An 18,737-nucleotide genomic window follows, 5' to 3' on the forward strand; every position below is an offset into this window, starting at 1 on the left:
TAACTTAATCTCTGTTCTTACTATTTCAAAGTAAAAATCAGGTTCTTTTGCCCTATAGAAGTAACTTACAGCCGCGTACCTCAGAGCAGCAACCTCCACCCTCACTGAGGGCGGCGGTGCCTGTGGCGCGCATCCAGGTGCCGCTCCGCCCCGCGGGCGCTCATTGGCTCTTTCGAACGGAGCGGCCGGCGCGGGGCGGGGGTGCTCTGCGGGGCGGCGGTGGCACAGAGCGGAGGGTGCCGGGTGTAGGTGGGTATTGCTGCTGGGCACCGGGAGTGGGAAGGGGGTTTGGTAACCTTGTAACTCTCGTATAAGGAAGAGCCGAGTCTTGGGAAGGAGGTGGGAGTGTCCGTGAGGAACTTGGTGAATCAGTTCTCGCGTTTGGGGTTGCGGTGTCTATCAGTGTCGCTTATCGAGCTGGGAAACGTCGGTTCCTGTCTTTGCTGTGCTCCAGGGATGCTGTGTGCCAGCTTTGATGTAAGTATCATCTAGAGACGTGGGGACGCAGGGCATAGCTGTGAGTGGTACTGATAAATGTGGCAGGTGGGTCTTTCATAATAAGATGAGATCTTATATCAAGTACCAGCGCGTTCTTCCTGCTGGCCAGAGAGCACTGAGCAGTGCTTTTCTCTGTGTTACTTCACCGGAAGAAAACAGGGGTGAAAAACTGAGAAAATAGAGCTGGTTTTCATGAACCAGGATGGCTGAGTGCAGGCAGTGGTGGGGTGAGACCAGAGGTTCCCAAACGGGATGCTCCCGTGGCCAAGGAGCTGTGGCAGCCTCCGGGATGAAGTGCTTGCCTTGAAGCTCAAGGGATTCAGCCCTGCCAGGTGCCCCCGGGGCAGTGTCTGCCCTCGCTGGAGGGTGTGGAAAGGCAGCCCTGAGGAGAGCCGCCAGCACGTTGTGATGCCATCACACAGCCCTTCTGTGCCAACTCGTCTGGTTCCTTCCCTTTCATGCCTCTGAGGCCTCCCCTGGGAAGCACAGCTCCTGCTGACTCAGCCGTGAGCGAAAGGGCTGTGTAATTGCCCTAGTGACAGGGAGTAGCGCTCCCAGGATGTCGTGTTGTGCTAACCTCTCTTGTGCTTGTTAGGGTCTATCGCGAAAAAATCTTGGATGTCTTCTGGTTGGTTTCAACAAGTCCTGATCTGACAGCTTCTTTCATTTGACGCTGTGTAAAAATGTGGGTTTCAATAGGTGCTGTCAGATTCACCTGCATATTCCAGCTGCTGCACCGGCCTTTGGGTGTTGATGGAGCTGAAGTGTGATATTTCTTAAGCAAAGGGTGAGGATGTGAAAGTGTTCCTTCCCAAGGGTTTTTAATGAGTCTGTGAATCCCTTTAAGTTCCATATGATAAATGAACGGCTGCTTCATCTGCATATTAAATAGCTGCAGAGCTGTGGACTTTTTTCTTTGTTTCCTTGTAAATGGAGCCATCCAAGGAAATGAGATTTGGATGTGGTTCATCTAGTGCTACAGAATGGCTTGTAATTAGTGTAGCATGTCTTGCTGGTTGAGGCCCACGTATTCAACCTGATACAAGTGATACTGAGCTGGATATCTTGGGCAGCATCTAAGAGCATGTGCTTAGCACCCTGGAGTATTGGTGTTGAAAGGCTTCCTCAGTTTGCCTGAAGGAAAAGTGGCGGACAGAGCACTGGGGAGCAAAGTGGTCAGAATGGTTTTGTGTGGCTGTCAGAGTGTGTCTGCACCCCTCTTCCTGAGAAATGCCTGTCCCTGTGCTGCGTTAGGTACCTTATTTTTCACTTCTTTATTAAAGCTCCAGTCTTTTGCTGGAGGCTCATCAGTCAGCCAGTTGAAGGCAGCTGTTGGCTTCCCCAGTGTATTATTTGGGGCTGCCCACCTGTCTTGCTGCACATCAGCATTGCTGTATGGATCTTGATATCAGGCACTGTTAAGCAGCATTTCCCCGCTCCACCCATCCCATGGAGCCTGTGGGCAGCTGAAGGGCCAGATGAGATTAGATGGGATGTGTTTCTTGGGAGTGGTGCTGGTGGTCAGGAATCTCTGCATCTGTCAAGCACTGGGCTTTGTTCCCTGATTGGGAAGTGCTTTCCAGTTTCTACTGCTTCTCACTTCCTAGGTGCCTTTAGGATACCAGCTGGTATGGAAATGGCATAACCAGATGTGGCCAAGTGACATATTACATATTCATTCTGGAGCCTTTTCTTTCACACTAGTGAACACTGGGCACTAAGTGCTTGTTGAATGAAGATGAGTGGAAGAAACTGATACGGTTCTAGCTGGAGCTGCCCGAATTCATTGTCAAATACTTGATTCATTCATTACGTACAACTTCTTGATGCAGGAAACCCCACTGGTTATGATCACCCGCTCCTGCAGTGTTCTCCTCACCATCCTTCTCATTGCCAGCAACGAGGTTCATCTGCGCTCCTTGCAGTCTGAGAACAGACAGATGTGGGATCTGAGAATGACAAACTCTTAAGCTAACTTTAACCATCAGCTCAAAATCCACTCAGGACAGTCTGTTCTGAGGAATTTGTTTTTGTTTAATGCCATTCAGGTACCCCAATGATAAGTAAGCCCATTTTTCTTTCTGGGGAGCCCTGATGCATACAGGCTTACCAAATAACTTCTTTCAGAACAGCAGGCCCTTGAAGTTCAAGTGCTACAACTCTTCTTATCAATCTCCGTATTTAAGACCAGTTTTTGTTGGGCATTTCTGCAAAACTGCAGATGCTGAACATTCTTGTGATAGCTGTCGTGTGAATATTTTGCTTTGTTCTTGCTTCGAGCGCTCCCTTGTGAATTAGGCTGCCTTTTGTTCTTCCCGTGGCAGTTAACATGCCAGATTGTTGGCCAACGTGGAGCTCCTTGTTTTAATGAGACCAGCTTCACTGCTGGCTGTTCTGCTGTTGTTTTATTTATTTCTTTTTGATCAATGAAGCCTCTTACTGCAACTCTGTTGGGACAATAGCTTCCTTATGCTAAAAGAAAATGTATTCCCCTGGACAGAGCTGTGGGAAGCATAACGAGCTCATTAGTAATGCTTGGTATATAGTCTGCCATTCCCTTGTTCATTCATGGAAGGAAAAATGGCATTATGGTGAGGATGGCTCTTGTTGTTTTTTTCCTTTAGGAACTAAAAGTGAGGGAGGGGGAAAGATACCACTTGAGGCATCTTTGGTAAAGTTGGAGTAGTGCTGGCAGTCCTGCTAGAAGGAAGTGGAAACAAAGTGCTTGCTCCGTTGCCTGTGACAGAGGTAAGTTGTCTGAAATCAGTGACGCGTGGTCCTATGTAGTGTGTGAGGCTCAAGTATATGCAAGTATTGGATCCTCTGAGATGAGCCTTTCGTCTTAGGAAGGCTAGGTTGCATCCAGAGCAGGAATGAGGAGTTAAGTTTCAAGGGAAAATGCATGTTTCAACTATGGATGTCGTCTGTCTGCAGTTTAATTTCCAGCCTGATTAGTAAGGTGATCTTAACTGGTGAACCAAGAAAATTGTTTTTAACTGGCTTCAAGACATGTGCAGGTATGTTTGTAGGCAGCAATGCGCTCTGCTACCACTCTGGTGAACTATGCTGAAGAAATTCCTTCCATAAGTTCCCATATAGCTAATGCTGCACGTTTCTAAACCTTGAGCCTGTTAGGAAGGACTTCATGATCCCCAGTCTGGTGAAGACTTTGTGCTGGTTTTTCCTACTGTTGAAAGCACTGCTGCAAAAGGAACAAGGAAGTGTTGACCAGATTGCTTCTTTCCTTAAAGATTGGTTTGCAAAGGCATTGTCCTCATAGCTTGCAGCACTGCATTGGAAACTTAGGTTTATGGTAGCTAACTGGAAATCCATGTCAAAATCCATATAGAAATTAATAAAACCATTGATCTTGTGTATTTATGCAAGAATAAATCTCATTCTTAGAAATGAATTCATTAAGACTGTTCTTAATCTTTTAAGTATTCTAAGTGAACTCAGGATGTATATCTGTACCTGTGTGCATGTACAAGATATGTTTGTGATAGGTTGGGAAGGAAAAGTGCCAGCTATGCTAAGTCTAAGAACTGTATTAGTATTTCTCTTTGGAAAAGCAAATGCCTTACAGCTCCTTAAACTAGTGCAATCCTTTGAGCATTATTTATGTGCTTGAAGTTGCTACTTTAAGCTGTAATAACTGCTACTTTACTTAAGGACAGAGTGCTGAAGGAGCCTGAATACTGAACATCTTAAATGCTAAAATAACTATTCTTTTCTCTCATCTGTGTCTTTTTAGACTTGCTCGTATTTTGCCTGGTGGGTTTTTATTGGGATCATTTAGGATACAGTCAAAGCAGGATTGACTGTATTAAAACTTCTCTTTTCCCAGAGGGAGAAACTGATGTAAATGCAGGTGACCATGCAGAATGCAGTTCAGGTAAATGCCTTTTGTAATGTTTGAATATTATATGTTTTTATGCAAACATCTACCCTGAAGCAGGTGAAATGACAAAATCCCCAGAATAATTTCTAGCCTTTAAAGCAGATAAATAAATAGGAGCTTTCCCTTTCAACAAGTGGAGCACTGTGTGAGATAGATAACCCAATGCTATAATCAGGTAGGCAATACTTACAGTTTCTATGCACTGTTTCCTGAGAAGTTTTCTAAGTCAAAGGATGAGAATATATAAAACTTTATTGATAATAAAGAGGTGTTTCTAAAATCCTGCTTATTACTAAGTTGCTTCAACAATGGAAGTGTATATTTTAGACACACATCCTTCCTGAGCTGAAGCAAGTATCTAGGAATATTGGAAGGTCTCCTTCTCTTTGGGAATTCTATCCATGCTATTTCAGCGTGATCCTTCTCTTGATGTGTGAAGGTATCCATCAGTCTGAAAACATGGGATCCTTAAGAGAAGTGCTAAGGGTTCATGTTCATGAGCTCACGTTTCCTCTCTTAGTATTGTCATTTTAATGATTTAAACTCAAAATGCACCTGAAGTGATTGATTAGAGAAGTCGGTAGTCTGTAATGAGTTCTATGATAAACTACAGGTTATTAATATGTGGTGAGGAGGAAGAAGACAGCATAAATGTTTGATGTGTGTTTTCTTTACTTACTAAAGAAGATCTGCTTATAGCCACGATAGGGTAACTGTGAAAACAAGAGAACGAATGTAGCAGTGCTTTTGATGCAGGAGTTACTAATGAGAACTGTACCATTCTTGATTACTGCTGTGTTGGTTTGGTGTGTCTGTCTGAAGGGAAATTAAAACTTACTCTTTGAATTATGCTAAAGGTCTATTATTCGCAATTGTGAGATTCCATCCTCTGTCTACAAATATTACAGCTCGCTCTCTTGCACATACTGAAATCTCCTGCAGGTGTGGTTTGGAGATGACCTTCCTTTAAGTCCTCGAAGTCCTCTGACGCCCAGGCATGGCCCAGGTCTGGCAGATGTGTGCCTGTATGACCAGTGGATATCTGTGCGGCATGAAGCAACTTTGGTGCCTATGCAAGAAGACCTGTCAATCTGGCTGTCTGGCTTGCTGGGTGAGGTTAAAAATAAATCATTGTCTAATAAATTTCAAAGCAAATTCAAATATCTGACTCAACACTGACACTTAATATCCATAATATTAATAGCATTTGAGCCTGAGTGATTAGGAGAATTGCATTAAAAATGTGTGTTCTAGTTTCAGATCTTATTAGTTTCCAACTGTTTGAGGTAAGGTGATTAAACCTTCTAATTTATAGTTCTGAATCTTATTAGTCTAATTAAGTGAATATTTGATTTTATTTATATTTTTACTAATTTTCAGTGTGTGAAATCCCCTTTTATTATGTGGAGATACTTGTGACATATAGTTGGGCTGGATAATCAAGTATAAATTTAGTATGAATGTTTTGGAAATTTCTTTCTAAAAGCTTTCATTGTTTTACTGTTTCAGCAGCAACTTCTTTTATTGGTCTAGCCCATATATGGGAAGAACTACTGAAGTCAGTCAGCCTGTGTTGGATGAGCCTAAGCAACAACAGTATTGAGTGTTGGTCACTAGGCTTCTCTTCCATTATGGACTCAAGTTTAACTGAAGCCTTTAGCACTGGAACACTCTTGGAGTTTCCTATAACTTCACATGAAACTTCTTTGTCTTCTGTGGAATAACTCCAGTATTGGCCTTCTTTTTTTTAGGAATAGAAGTCACAGCAGAACAACTGCTGGAAGAACTTGATAATGGAGTACTACTGTGCCAATTGATTGGTGTTCTTCAAAACACAATTAAAAATTCATGTAGCTCAAATAATTTAAGGGTAAGTTATATCTAATTTTTTAATGCATAGTTAAACACTTTAAGTAATACAGAAGACAAGATGCCTAACTTCTGTATTTTTGTCCAAACCTTTCTGTGTAACTTTAAAAATCAGTATTTGTTTAATATTATTATCTTAAAATTATATTTTCCCTTGCTCCTGTGTTATTTCCTCTGTTTTCTAAACTGAATTCAAGATGTTGCAGTGAGGCAACCATGTATAGTTTAATTGATCTGGGGTTTTCTGTTTGTGCTAATTCTATGGCTATGAACAGAACTTGGTAGGAAGGAATCATGTGCTTTGAGACCTGTTGGCAATGTTCATGTGCACAATGTACTTTGTTTTCTTCTCTTGCCAGAATTTTCCAATGAGAAAAATTCCATGTAAGAAGGATGCTCCATCAGGATCTTTTTTTGCCAGAGATAACACAGCCAACTTTCTTAACTGGTGTAGGGCCATTGGAGTTGATGAGACGTACCTCTTTGAATCTGAAGGTTTAGGTAAATCTACCTTTTTTATAAGACTTTCTTTGGTCTCCATGTGGATAACTACCTCGCCAGGGAGAACTATTGCACATAGTCTTACAAAGCTTTTGTCATGACTGTGTCTGTCTTGTGTAAACATTTATTTTAGGGCAGTGTTTTGTGTTAAGGCACCGAAATATCAGTTCAGTAGCTTCTCTAAAGTGAAGGATGCTTTTCCAGGCTCCTAAAAGTTGTCATGTGGGAGGAAGAGGGGTAGTGAGAGCTGTGCAGTGAACTCACGTGTTTTTCTTCTGTAAAAAGCCCCACCAAGAAGCAGAAGTTGTGGTGTCCCTTCCCTTCTTCACTCCTCATTCTTTCTGTATGCTGGAAGACCGTGGGGCCATGGAGTCACGATAAGATTTATTTGGTATTAGTGCTAATTCTCATTGGAGAAATAATGCACAATAATGCACTTATGACTACTGAGTTTGGTAACTGCATCAGAGCATTGGGGCTGGAATGACAACAGTCTGTTGGTAATTAACATTTAGTTCAAGTTTTACTTGGCATAACTATAAATCATGTGTGTTCTCCTGTCTTAACAGGATAGTTATAAAAATAAATATTACCAACTGTGTGAATGCCTGCCACAGTGCACAGCCCATCGCTTGTAATAAACAACTACTAGACAGATAATTCCAGATGGAATACATTTTTTTTGACTGCTAATTAAGAGAAACTGCTTCCATTGTATGGAAATAATGCAATGCACGTCTACCAGTTAGTATGTCTCTAGAAAATAATTAAGATAAACTTTTCTTTGGCTAACCAAATATTTTTGTAAAAAAAAGAGGAAAAAAAGAAATCTTCCTCTCAAACAGAACAGCAAAAAAAAAAAAGCAAAGATTCTTTGTTTGCAGTAATCATATGAGTATGTCACAAAACTTACTAGATTTTCTTGAAGTCTTTGTGCCTTTTAATGCTATTTAAATGGGAGGTGCTGGTTTGACAAGCTGCTTTTCTTTTAAACTCTCCCTGCTAGTTGGGTTGCCTATGCCTTCCCTACTGCGTCACACACCTTTTAAAGCAGTTGAAAAACCATCCTTACTTGCAACTGTCTCATTCTCATTTAACTAGGGACCACATCTTTTCATGCCCACAAAATACAGATGACTGGGAGAACTGAGATATAAGAAAATTAGTTCTAGTATTTATTTATTTTTTTATTTTTATTTTAACTTGTAGGAATTACACTGCTGAAACATCTAAGTTCCTTTAACTGGCTGGGTAACTAAAACCAGTTTAGCCTCCCTGAGATAAGTAGACAGGATTTCATAATGCTGTGGCTTTTGCTCATCGTCAAGTGTTTTGATGTCTGATTGTAACTCATGACACAAGCTTGCTGTGTGGCATAAATATCGTCTGTAAGCTTATTTGGCAGTTGAAATGAGCCGACTTGAAGTCTCCTTGATGACATATTCTTTCCATTGATGTTCTCCATCAAACTTTCAAGCTGTTCTTTATGAATGAAATAGGGGAAAGACAACCTGGCAATTGTCCTTTTCATGTCAAACATGTGTAGCAACGCCTCCTGATAAATGTGGGTGGCCATGGGGAAAATTAATTTAATTTAATTGTTCCTGAGATATCAGAGTGAGTAGCCATTATGAGGTGCCCTCTAACATCAAGTCTTGGGTTCTGCTAAGGGTATATTTGAATTTTTCTCTTCTGGATTCAAGCAAATTATGCCTTTTCTCTCAGAGCTGACAAAAACATGGAAAAAAAGATGAAATAATCTCTAGTACCTTTTGGATTGCAGCTGGGCCAACTTTCTTTTGAATTACCCATCATCATCAGGTCCTTCAATAAGTAGAATTACAAACTGGAGTAGATGATATAACTTCTTGAAACTAGATGATCTTTCCTATACAAGCCATTCTGTGTAAGCAAGAACATCTGACTTCATACTCAGTTTATACTTTAGTCAATGTTTTAGTCTTGTTTAAAGTGAAATAGTTTTACTTACCAAACTGAACAGCAGAAAAATATTAGGTTTAATCTGTAAATATGGAGCTGGCTCATTAGGTTTTTCTTCAGAGTGAATTTTCCTGTTCTGTTTAATATTGGTACTGCACAGCACAAAGGAAGTTTATATAAATGGTACACCATATAAAATTCTATCTACATTTTTCTCACTTTTTATACTTAATAGTGTGTGAAGAACAGTGGCATGTGTGTAGGGTGAAGCAAGCTGAATGATATTTTTTCCAGCCTTTGGTTTCTGAGTTATTAGACAGCATTCCTCAATGGCTGAGAAAGCACGAGGCTCATTTGTTTTCTATAACATTCATACAGCTGCTTGTGGACTTTAGAAATTGTTTACAGAGTCTCAATTTTGAGGTTTAGATTGGGGCTGAGGAGAAAGTAATTACTTGTGCGATGTTCTAAACTATTCTGTCCCTTTATTTTTCCCTAGATACTTCAAGAAATAAAACCAAAATAGACTTTGCTTTCTTCTGCTCTTCCATTCTTTAGAGTGGCAATAAAAATAATTGAGTGCTCACATTTCAAAATTGTTAAGAAAAGCCAGGGCAGCTGCCAGAGTCATCTGCATACAATTAGGCTATCACTTCATCCTGCCCTCTCATTCTTCAGCTTCAGGATTTATCTGTATTCATGATTCAAGATTCAGGAGCTCATGATTTCATATCCCTACATGATCAAGTGCATACAGCTGATAGAGCTGTTCTGAAATGAGGGGTGTGCTGTGCAGTGATTGAGTTGTGGAGAAGCAAAGCCTAGCACAAAAATACTAATAACCTATCTGAGCTAATGTTTCTTCTTCACTGTGGTCACTTCCAATACCTGCTATTTGAGTTTGAGTGTTTCACCAGTATCATCCTCACCCCTTTCATACAGTCAGAGGTTTCCGCCCTCTTTCTCAGAGCACAGTCTCACCAGGATGCATGGTTCTGAAGAAAACTTTGGGGTGGATAGTGTGGGGGCTAATAAGCAAGGAATGAAAGAACTGTGCAACATGGAGTAGGGCTCCACAGGGGACCTGCCACTGGCAAAGTGATGTCTTATAGTACAACTATGTAAATCTGCCATGAGATGGACACTGCATTTTTAAAGAGATGGAAGAAAAAGATGTTACTAAAATGATTGCAATCACCTGGATTGCTCTTTCACAGCCAATAATTTAAACCACTCAAGCTGACTGGCTGTGTATAGGCATCCACTTATCAGCTCGATCCCTTACTCCTAGTTCTGCAGTTTTCACCTGTTGAATGAACGTGTGTATCTGTGTATGTGCATGTGTTAGCAGACAATATATTTTCCTATTTGCTGCTGCTGAATGCTCTTTATCTGCAAGACTGCTATAATGTATATGGGGAAAGAGAAGGAAAAGCTCTTCAGGTTTTTTGCTTTCCAGTTCACATCTAGGAGGAACAGCATAAAGGCAACTACAGCTGTGTTAGAATGGATTTAGACACTTTTTGGACAAGAAAATTAGAGCTGGAAAGCATCTAGTGCTTAGCCACAGTACATTATGCTTCAGATTGGCTCACTGGAATAATGCCACTTGCCTCTGAGAACGGTGATGGCTAAACTGCAATCATCTACTTGTTATTGTCTTTATCCAACTGTAGAGGGCTTCCCACAATGGAAATGGGTTACAACTCCCTTTTGTTTTTTATTCCTCTTTAGTTTTGCACAAGGATCCAAGACAAGTGTATCTTTGTTTGTTGGAAATTGGACGCATTGTATCCAGGTATTTGATCCTTTCATGACCTTAAATAGAAACTGAAGAATGTATTCTATTAATCAAAAACTAAGATGGTCTGTAGCCATTAAGTGCAAAGCAGTAGATGTTATTTATGTGCAGATAGTAATGAGTAGCGCCTCTAGGACCGCAGTATGAGTATTTTTTCCAAATATTTATCATGTTATTTTCATGGGGAGGTTCTGATCCACACTGCTTTTTATGACCATATGCTTAAATGTTACCTTCAGCTTGTAGGTATGTGGATATCTTGGAAAAGCTCAGTGAATCGTCTTTAAGGTCTTTAATTTTTTTAAGCTTTTTGGAAGTTTTCATAAAACCTTTAAATAGGAAGCAACTCTTATGTTTTCTAAATTGACTTCTAATTTGTTTCCAGCAGAGTTAGAAGCTTTAAGGTGGTTCACGACCAATTCAGATAAACTAAGTTTTTCAGGTTGAGCAGTGTTGTTATTGCTTTCCCTGGTAGCTCTAGGACCACCTTTGAGAGGACTTCTTCCAGAAACTTAGAGCTGCTTCTCCTCTTTGGATTATCAAGACTGCTGTTGTACTGTTCACTCTTAGTCTAACTACTCACAATTTTGCTTGCTTGTTATAACCACTTGTTTTCTTTATCAAATTATTAATTAAAATTCCTACTTATGTAATTGTGTTGAGATATGGAGTTGAACCTCCTGTGCTAGTAAAACTGGAGAAGGAAATTGAGCTAGAAGAAACACTGCTAAGGACCTCTGGACCAGCATCACCTGTTAACACAGCAAAGTCATGTTGCCACCATGGCGAGTTACATGAGGCTGTAAGTACTTATTTATTATGCAGTGATCTTCAAGTTAAACTCTTAGCTTAGTGCTTGTGTGATATGAGAGATTGATTTTTTTCATCTAATATCTGTGAGCCTTCTTTAAAAGAAAACAGAAGTTGATGCACCTCTTTGAATAATAAATTTTGTTTTAATGTTATAAAAATACTGTTTTTTGAAGTTAATGCTTCAGTGCATGTAGCTTGGTTCATCCCTTCTTTCACTGCTGCTTTGAGCAGCCTCCCATTGAAGTGTTGTGCATGACTATGCTATGACTAATGTGGACTTCATAAAATGTTAAAGTAAGTCTTGAAGAAATTCTTCAAGAAAGACTTGGAAAAAAAAACAAACAAATCTGTATAGCTGCACCTCTTGGAAATAAGGTACTGATAACTCACTAGTTTTGCTGCTTACCAATAGTTTTGACCTTCTAATTTCTTTGAGGCTTCCAAATGGCTTTAACAGACACATCTTCACTAACTCTAGACTTATTTGGGGCTGTCTTTCTCACTTATTCAGTGTTTTCCTTCTTGGGTGTCACATAGAAGGTTAACTTATAAAAGGCCTTCTAAAAAGCAAGGAATCATGCTGAAGTGCCCCTGGGTAAGGTGTAGCAATGGAACTGGTTCTGCTGAGTACTGATTTATTCACAAGAGAGATCCAGGTACTTGTGTTTCAATTTCTTGAAAGGGTTCTGTCTGGAATTTGGTAATATTATATATAATATTGTGGACAAATCATTAAAAAGAAAATAGAAATATGTTAAAATTGCAGAAATCTTAAAAACTGAATTTAGGCAACTCCAAGATATTTGACTGCATATACAGTTCTGTTCAGTCTTCCATTCTCTGTTTCAAAGTTTTATGTAGCTAAGATTTTCTTGTGAGGGAAATAAAATTCTCATGCTTCCTTAACTTAAAGGAAGAAAATATTTAAAACAGTAAGATAATGGTATCTCAGTAAACAGTTAAACAGTACTTCTGTCAAAATACTAATACACGCTTTCAATTTTAACAATTAGGTTAAACACATAGCAGAAGATCCACCCTGCAGCTGCTCCCATCGATTTTCCATTGAATACTTATCTGAGGGACGTTATAGATTGGGAGATAAAATATTATTCATACGAGTAAGTAGTTTCTCAACATTACAATCTATATTCAAAATGGGAGAGAAATACTTTTAAGTGAAATACCTTTTTTTGTGGTATTATTTTAGATTTACAGAATGATTTAGGTTGGGATAACACATCCAATCCTATTTAAAACAGGTCTTTCTATTTTATTTAAAGCAGATAAGTAGATCTTACAACCACTGATTTTACACTTAGAACCTCAGTAAACTTAGAAAGTTGATGTTTTTCTGTGTTTGTAAAATTTCAGTAGTGATTTGTAGTATAAATACGGGTAATATGATATAATATCCGGAAAACACTGCTTGTTCAAAATCCATACACATTTGCAGCTAGCTGAGCTTAGTTCTTCAGGAATAAGAATTTGTGGGATTAAAAAAATGAGGGTATTCATAAACTGATCAAAACTGGTATCTAAGACTGTATACTAAATAAGAATGCTGAAAGAATGGTTAATGTATTTTCTACATACATGCTCTCATTATTTCCTGACACGTAATGACTCCTTCTTCTGGAAAAATTAATAAAAGAACTGGGAAGTGTAAACCTCTTAGTTATCCCATGCATTCTTTCTTAAAATGGTTCTCCATAAGAAAAGAGATCCTGTATCAATTCAAATGTTTCATAATATGAGGTGCAGACTTAGTGCTGCATAAAACAAGTTTTCTAATGTTCTTCTATTCCCACCCCTCTTCTGTCATTCTCAGATGCTACATGGCAAACATGTGATGGTCCGTGTTGGTGGAGGCTGGGACACACTCCAAGGCTTTCTGCTTAAATATGATCCCTGCCGAGTGCTTCAGTTTGCAACTCTGGAACAAAAGATCTTGGCGTTTCAGAAGGGGGTCACCAGTGACAATATCTCCAACTCACCAGCCAGAATTCAGGAACCTCCTGTCATGAACCCAATGTCAGCTGTCAGTATGTTTCAAAAGCAGCCAGCAAACACCCCTACTCCTGTTCCAGCCGCAAAGGCTATCCATGGGGCAACAGCTAAGAAGCCTTTATCTAAACGTCCTCAGTCTCCTGCCCTGACGTCACCAAAGGTGCCAGTGCACACATCCTCTGCTGCAAAGTTGTCAGCCAGACCCAAACTAACAGATGCTCATTCTCCTTTCAAACCATTGATGGGCACCTCAAAGAAATTGGACTCTCCCGCACACCACTCGCCAGCTCCTATTCCTTCGCTGCCTGCAAGCAAGAGTTCTTTGTCTACAAGGTCAAGAACAGCTCTTGTTCACTCTGAAACATTACGCAAACGTATTCGTTCCCCTGATGCCCCAAAGGTGAGATTTGCCCCAGCCCAAGGCACCCCAGCAAGAGGGTTGCATTCTGCACTTTCAGCATCTAAGAAACAGTTGGCTCAGTTGCCTGAAACAACTGAAACATTGTCTTCGAAACAGAAGTGTGTCCCCTCTAAATCTAAACCTGTATCTGCTACTAAAACAAAAGTAAATTCTGTTGCTCCAAGGCCAGCTCGGCCACCTGTTACCAATCTGCGTGCTGTTGCCAAGTTTGCACATTCCCAGCAGCTCTATGTGAAACCTCCTTCTGAAAATACTACTCTGGCATCAGGATCTGGGTCTCAGCATCCTCGGAAAGCTCCACAAACAGCTTCTGACCTGACAAGGAACCCGAAGACTGCTTCAATCCTAAAGCACTCAGCTTCTGTACCTTCCCTGGCAGTTAGTAAAGCACTTAAGTCACCTCCTACGCTGGGATCTGCAAGCAAAAATCTAACAGCATCTGTCAATAAGACACCAACTACAGAGCATCTACAGACCCAAAATGTCAATAAGCCCCTTGAGGTTGAGCCCTCCTCATCCAAACCTCCTGAGCGCACTCCACTCTCTGTTGTGCGGCTTCCTCAAACTTCAGCCAAAGTGGCAGTGACCAAAAAAGCAGCGCAGCCCTCCACAAAAAATCAGCCTTCAAACAGAGACTTGCAAGCCAATGGAAACTTGGTCCCAGCAGCCAAGAAACCTCTCTCTAAAGGAAAATCAGCAACAGCTTGTAACAAAGGAGCACCTAGTGCGTCAAAAGGGCCTCTTCAGAAGAGCAAACATGATGATCATTATTTTGTTATGACGGGGAGTAAAAAGCCCAGAAAGTAAACCTATTTGTTAATCTTCTGCGTGGGGAAGTCCCACTAATGTTCAAATGGGCATCTGAAAATTGCTACACTGAGGAAAGTTAAATAACACTACATGTGCCATGCCAAATGTTAGGCATAATTACATTTTGCTGCATAACTTGCAGTAATAACGGTATTTATTTTGAAGTTTTAATACTTTATTAGATATATTATATCATATTATATTAGAGGTAAGCTTGCTTGCACTGTGGAATAACCTTTTTTGCTGCTAGCCTGACCTGCTGTGGGGAAAGGCAGGAGAGAGGAAGGGGAGCTGGGAATGCTGCTGCTGTTTGTTTTCCAGGGAGTTAAGCTGAGCAATTCTGGTTGTTCTTAGCACATCTGTATCAGGGCCTGTGGCAAGTGATAGAGCTGTGCTTATGCTGTAAAATTTCTAATACCTCAAATAAAATTGTTATGGGTTTTTTTCCCTTTTATTGTTTAGTTTTTAAGTTTGATAGTGTTCCAGGACCCCAAATCTGGGTCTTCTGTGTGTATTAGAAATGTTGGAAGACTTTGGTTTTTTGTTTTTCTTTGCTCCAAGGTAGTAAGGTGTTGGCACAGGCTGCCCAGAGAGCTGTGGGTGCCCCATCTCTGGAGGTGCTTAAAGCATTGGTCCCTGGGCAGCCTGAGCTGGTGGGTGGCAGCCCTGCTCACCACACAGGTTAGCACTGGATAGGCTTTATGTCCCTCTCAGCCTATGCCGTTCTATGATTTGAGATTTTGAATTTGAATTTCTAGTCTTGTTCAGTTTGCTGCACCTGTCAGAATTCACTGTTCCCCTACATGCCTTAACATGGCTCCTGCTTGCTTGGGCATGGAGCCTTGGCTGCCATTAAATTGTGCACTGAAAATTGTGGCCTTGATCACACTTGTGCCTTAGCAGTGCTACTTGTAAAGGCCTAGGGAGACAACTTTGCTTAGTATATGCTCCAGTGTGAGTACAGATAAGCCTATTTTTTTCCTAGGAAGCTCTTGCTGCATGGGGAGAAGTACCTGAGTTTCAGGATGGACCCCATGGAGCTGGCACAGGGCCTGCTCAGAACAGAGCGTTGCTGCTCTACAGGAGTGGCCTTTTTTCATATAACTGAACTGCTGAATTGGTGCTTGAGGTTTATTTGTGTGGGCAGTCTTGGTCTGTGTTGGCCTTTATTTTGTTTATGGAGACCTTGCTACTGGTTCTCCTGTATTACTTTTCCAGAGGTGAGGAGTCATTTCCCAAAGAGCTAACAAGGCCCTATATTTGCCTTAATGCCTTTGAAAGTGCCACAGGATTAAGTGCCATTTAATCTCAAGTCCTGTGGGCTCTTAGTGGGTCTGTGGAGCTCAACAGAAATGAGCTTCATGGTAGATGAATAAAAACTACTGTCCCTGGAGGAAGAATTAAGATATTTTAGGTTTAATGGTCAGTACAGTGAATGTCAAGGAACTCTCAGGTTCTGTGGAGAGACACTGCAACTGCTGACTTCTACAGGCTGTTGTTACTCCTGCTGTCAGGATATTTACTTATGGGTAGAAGAGATGTGGAAACTGCAGCTTCTGATGCTGTATGTTGAATACTTTTTTTCCTGGAACTAGGATAAGCAAGCATTGTAAACTAATAATGAATTTTCACATGCACTGGTGACATTATCATACTACCTTTCTGAGCACCCTGTTAGCTTCAGTTATTTATCATTCTAATTGTGCATCTCTACTGTACAATTCTATTTACAACCTGCTGGGAGTAAACCGAAAATAACAGTATACAGACTGTTGGAGGAAAACATCAATTTCAATAATATAAACAGCTCCCACAAACTTATGTTCAAAGTTATTTGTGTGGGGAAGGCCTTATTGCTCATTTATTTTATATAAAATAAATGGTCAAAGACACTACTGCAAATTTGAAGAAGAGTATTGATTGTAGGGGAGCTAGGTTAAAATTGACATGCTGTTTCATACTCTGAAAGCATTTTGCAGTAGATGACCTGTTTTTGATTTTGAGCTCCCATATGGTGAGCCGTGATGAGATATCCCATGCTATAGATGAAGTGGGGTTTCTTTCTTTATTGAGTTTGATTGGAATGGAGTTCACTTTTTTCATAGGAGCTCAAATGATGCTGTGTTCTGGATCTGTAGCTGATGCAGAGCTGATAGCACAGCAGGATTTGGGCAGTTGCCAAAATCTGTTTGCACAGCATCAGGGCTTGCTTTTTTTCCTCATGCTTACCCTGACAGCAAGTGGGTTGGGAGTGGGTGCTTGGCTTCTCGCTGGGTTCAACAATCCTCAATGCTTTTTGAACTGTTTACAAGTTCCACAGTACTACTATAAACACCAAGACTCTTGAATCCCAGAGTAACAGTTATCTCAGCATCTACCTTTAAGAACAACTACTTGAGAGAAAGTGGAGGGTTTCAACTTTGTAGTCTTATCTCATGTAATAGATATAATGACTTTGTCATTCAAAGTGTAAACAGGCACTGAAAAGGGGAGGGAAAAAAAAGTCATTTTACTGTTGAAAACTCAAACAGTAAATCTAGCAGTAAATGTGCTATGTATGGGTTAGCTTGGTTTGGTTTTTAACTACAAAAATAGTGTAAGTAAGATCTAACTTGCGCAAATAATTGCAGTCTTCAACTTTTTATTCAGTCATGTTATAACTGGTAATGTCATGTGGCACAAGGGAAGACAATAATCGAAATGTAACAAAATACCTCCTGCTGAAAATACTCTTTTCACGATGTTTATATTGCCAAACAGTAAATCTGATCTTCAACTTGTATTACTTTTCATGTGGGAAAGATTACTTGGAACAAGAATATTACTGAATTCTCCATATACTTTTGATGTCTTTGAGTACTTATTCTAAATAAACATATACTGCACCTTTTTACATGCTTCCTTTTTTTTTCTACTATCATTTTGGCGGGGGGGGGGGGGGGGGAAGGGGAAATGGAGGTTGCTTTTCCAGAAGGGGTTGTATTTTTGCTTGATGGCCACTTAAATAATTGTAGCTTCCATGTCAGTCTATTAGGAAGACATAAATAGCTAATGGTTTTGTTTGGAGTTCAAGGCCTCTGAAGTGTGTTTCACTAAAACAGTATTTGAGAAGCAAGGTCTTCTTGCTCATTCCTTCTTGGTAATGTGCCTGAGTAGTTTCAGATATAACTCTGCAGTGGAATTGCCAGGTCATGATCTGGATCAGTGGTTAAACACCAGGTGAGAAAGCATGACCAACCCAGGGAGCTCAGGTGCAAGCAATGTACTGAGTGACCAGGAGTGTAGCCTGGATCCACCCCTCCTCACCCTCATTTAAGGATTAGCAGTTGAGGGAGCACTATCTCTGGTGAGAAAGTGCACTTCTCAAGCTGTCCCAGGTCATTGGAAGGGGTGAGCTAATTTTCCTTCTTTATTACCTGCTGTTCTTCTATAGTTCCTTTATTTCATATTACTAATATCCACAGTCCAAATCTATTCTAACTTCTAACTTAAGACTCCTAGAGGATGGAAAATACCACTTCATTGCTAAGCTGGTAGATCAAAACCAGGGCACCTTCTCTACTGGTTTGTAGGTGTTTGGTTTGGAGCTCCATCTTTTATACTTAAGTGGAGTTCCTAACCTGAAGAAGCCAAGTGCTGTTATACTGAAGGTGTGCAACTGGCTAATGAACCATCTTGCATAAGTATTTTCATTTCCTCTGCCAGCAGTATATTGCTCACTGCAACTGTCAAGCTCCTCAAAGCATTATCACTGCTCTTCTAGTAATTCGAGCTGTAACACTGACTTCTGAAAGGACTGCTTAAAGTCATCAACATAGTGCTCCATTCCTCATTTAGATACTGTTAACACTTAAATGTGAGCAGCATACATGCACAGTTTGAAAGACTTCTTTCATTGTTTGGCAATTTTATATACATAAATTAATTGGTAAAATTCAAGGTAGTTTTCCTTCTAGGGCTCAAGCAGCCTTGGCTTCTAACAGCACACTGGATCGATCCTTCTTTGTTTCCCTGTTGGGAAACCGAAATCTGTTTCTCAGATCAGTGAGTGCAATGGGGCCCTCTGGTGTCCAACAATTTTATAGGTGTTCCTCACGCAAGTGACGGTCTCTAAATCTTAAAATCCACAGGCAAAAGGTTTCTTTTTGATTAAAATTAAAGCCCTAGGCTAG

General features: G+C 40.4%; 1 protein-coding gene across 5 annotated transcripts; it reads left to right on the forward strand.

Moving 5' to 3' along the window:
- Positions 1–184: 184 nt before the first annotated feature.
- Positions 185–17,458, forward strand: GAS2L3 (growth arrest specific 2 like 3). 5 transcript variants are annotated; one of them, XM_015859106.1, is made up of 10 exons: positions 185–249; positions 3,123–3,246; positions 4,253–4,393; positions 5,342–5,510; positions 6,151–6,269; positions 6,628–6,769; positions 10,445–10,508; positions 11,175–11,313; positions 12,338–12,445; positions 13,156–17,458. In XM_015859106.1, exons 3-10 carry the CDS (start codon positions 4,364–4,366, stop codon positions 14,560–14,562), a joined length of 2,178 nt encoding a protein of 725 aa, XP_015714592.1. In that variant the 5' UTR covers positions 185–249; positions 3,123–3,246; positions 4,253–4,363; the 3' UTR covers positions 14,563–17,458. The 5 variants fall into 5 exon arrangements, with proteins under 5 accessions (XP_015714592.1, XP_015714613.1, XP_015714628.1 ...); XM_015859127.1 differs by having other exon boundaries at positions 4,346–4,393; XM_015859117.2 differs by lacking the exon at positions 185–249 and adding an exon at positions 257–477.
- The last annotated feature ends 1,279 nt before the right edge of the window (positions 17,459–18,737 follow it).

The sequence above is a fragment of the Coturnix japonica genome, chromosome 1 (genome assembly GCF_001577835.2).
Source record: "Coturnix japonica isolate 7356 chromosome 1, Coturnix japonica 2.1, whole genome shotgun sequence".
NCBI classification, from domain to species: Eukaryota; Metazoa; Chordata; class Aves; order Galliformes; family Phasianidae; genus Coturnix; species Coturnix japonica.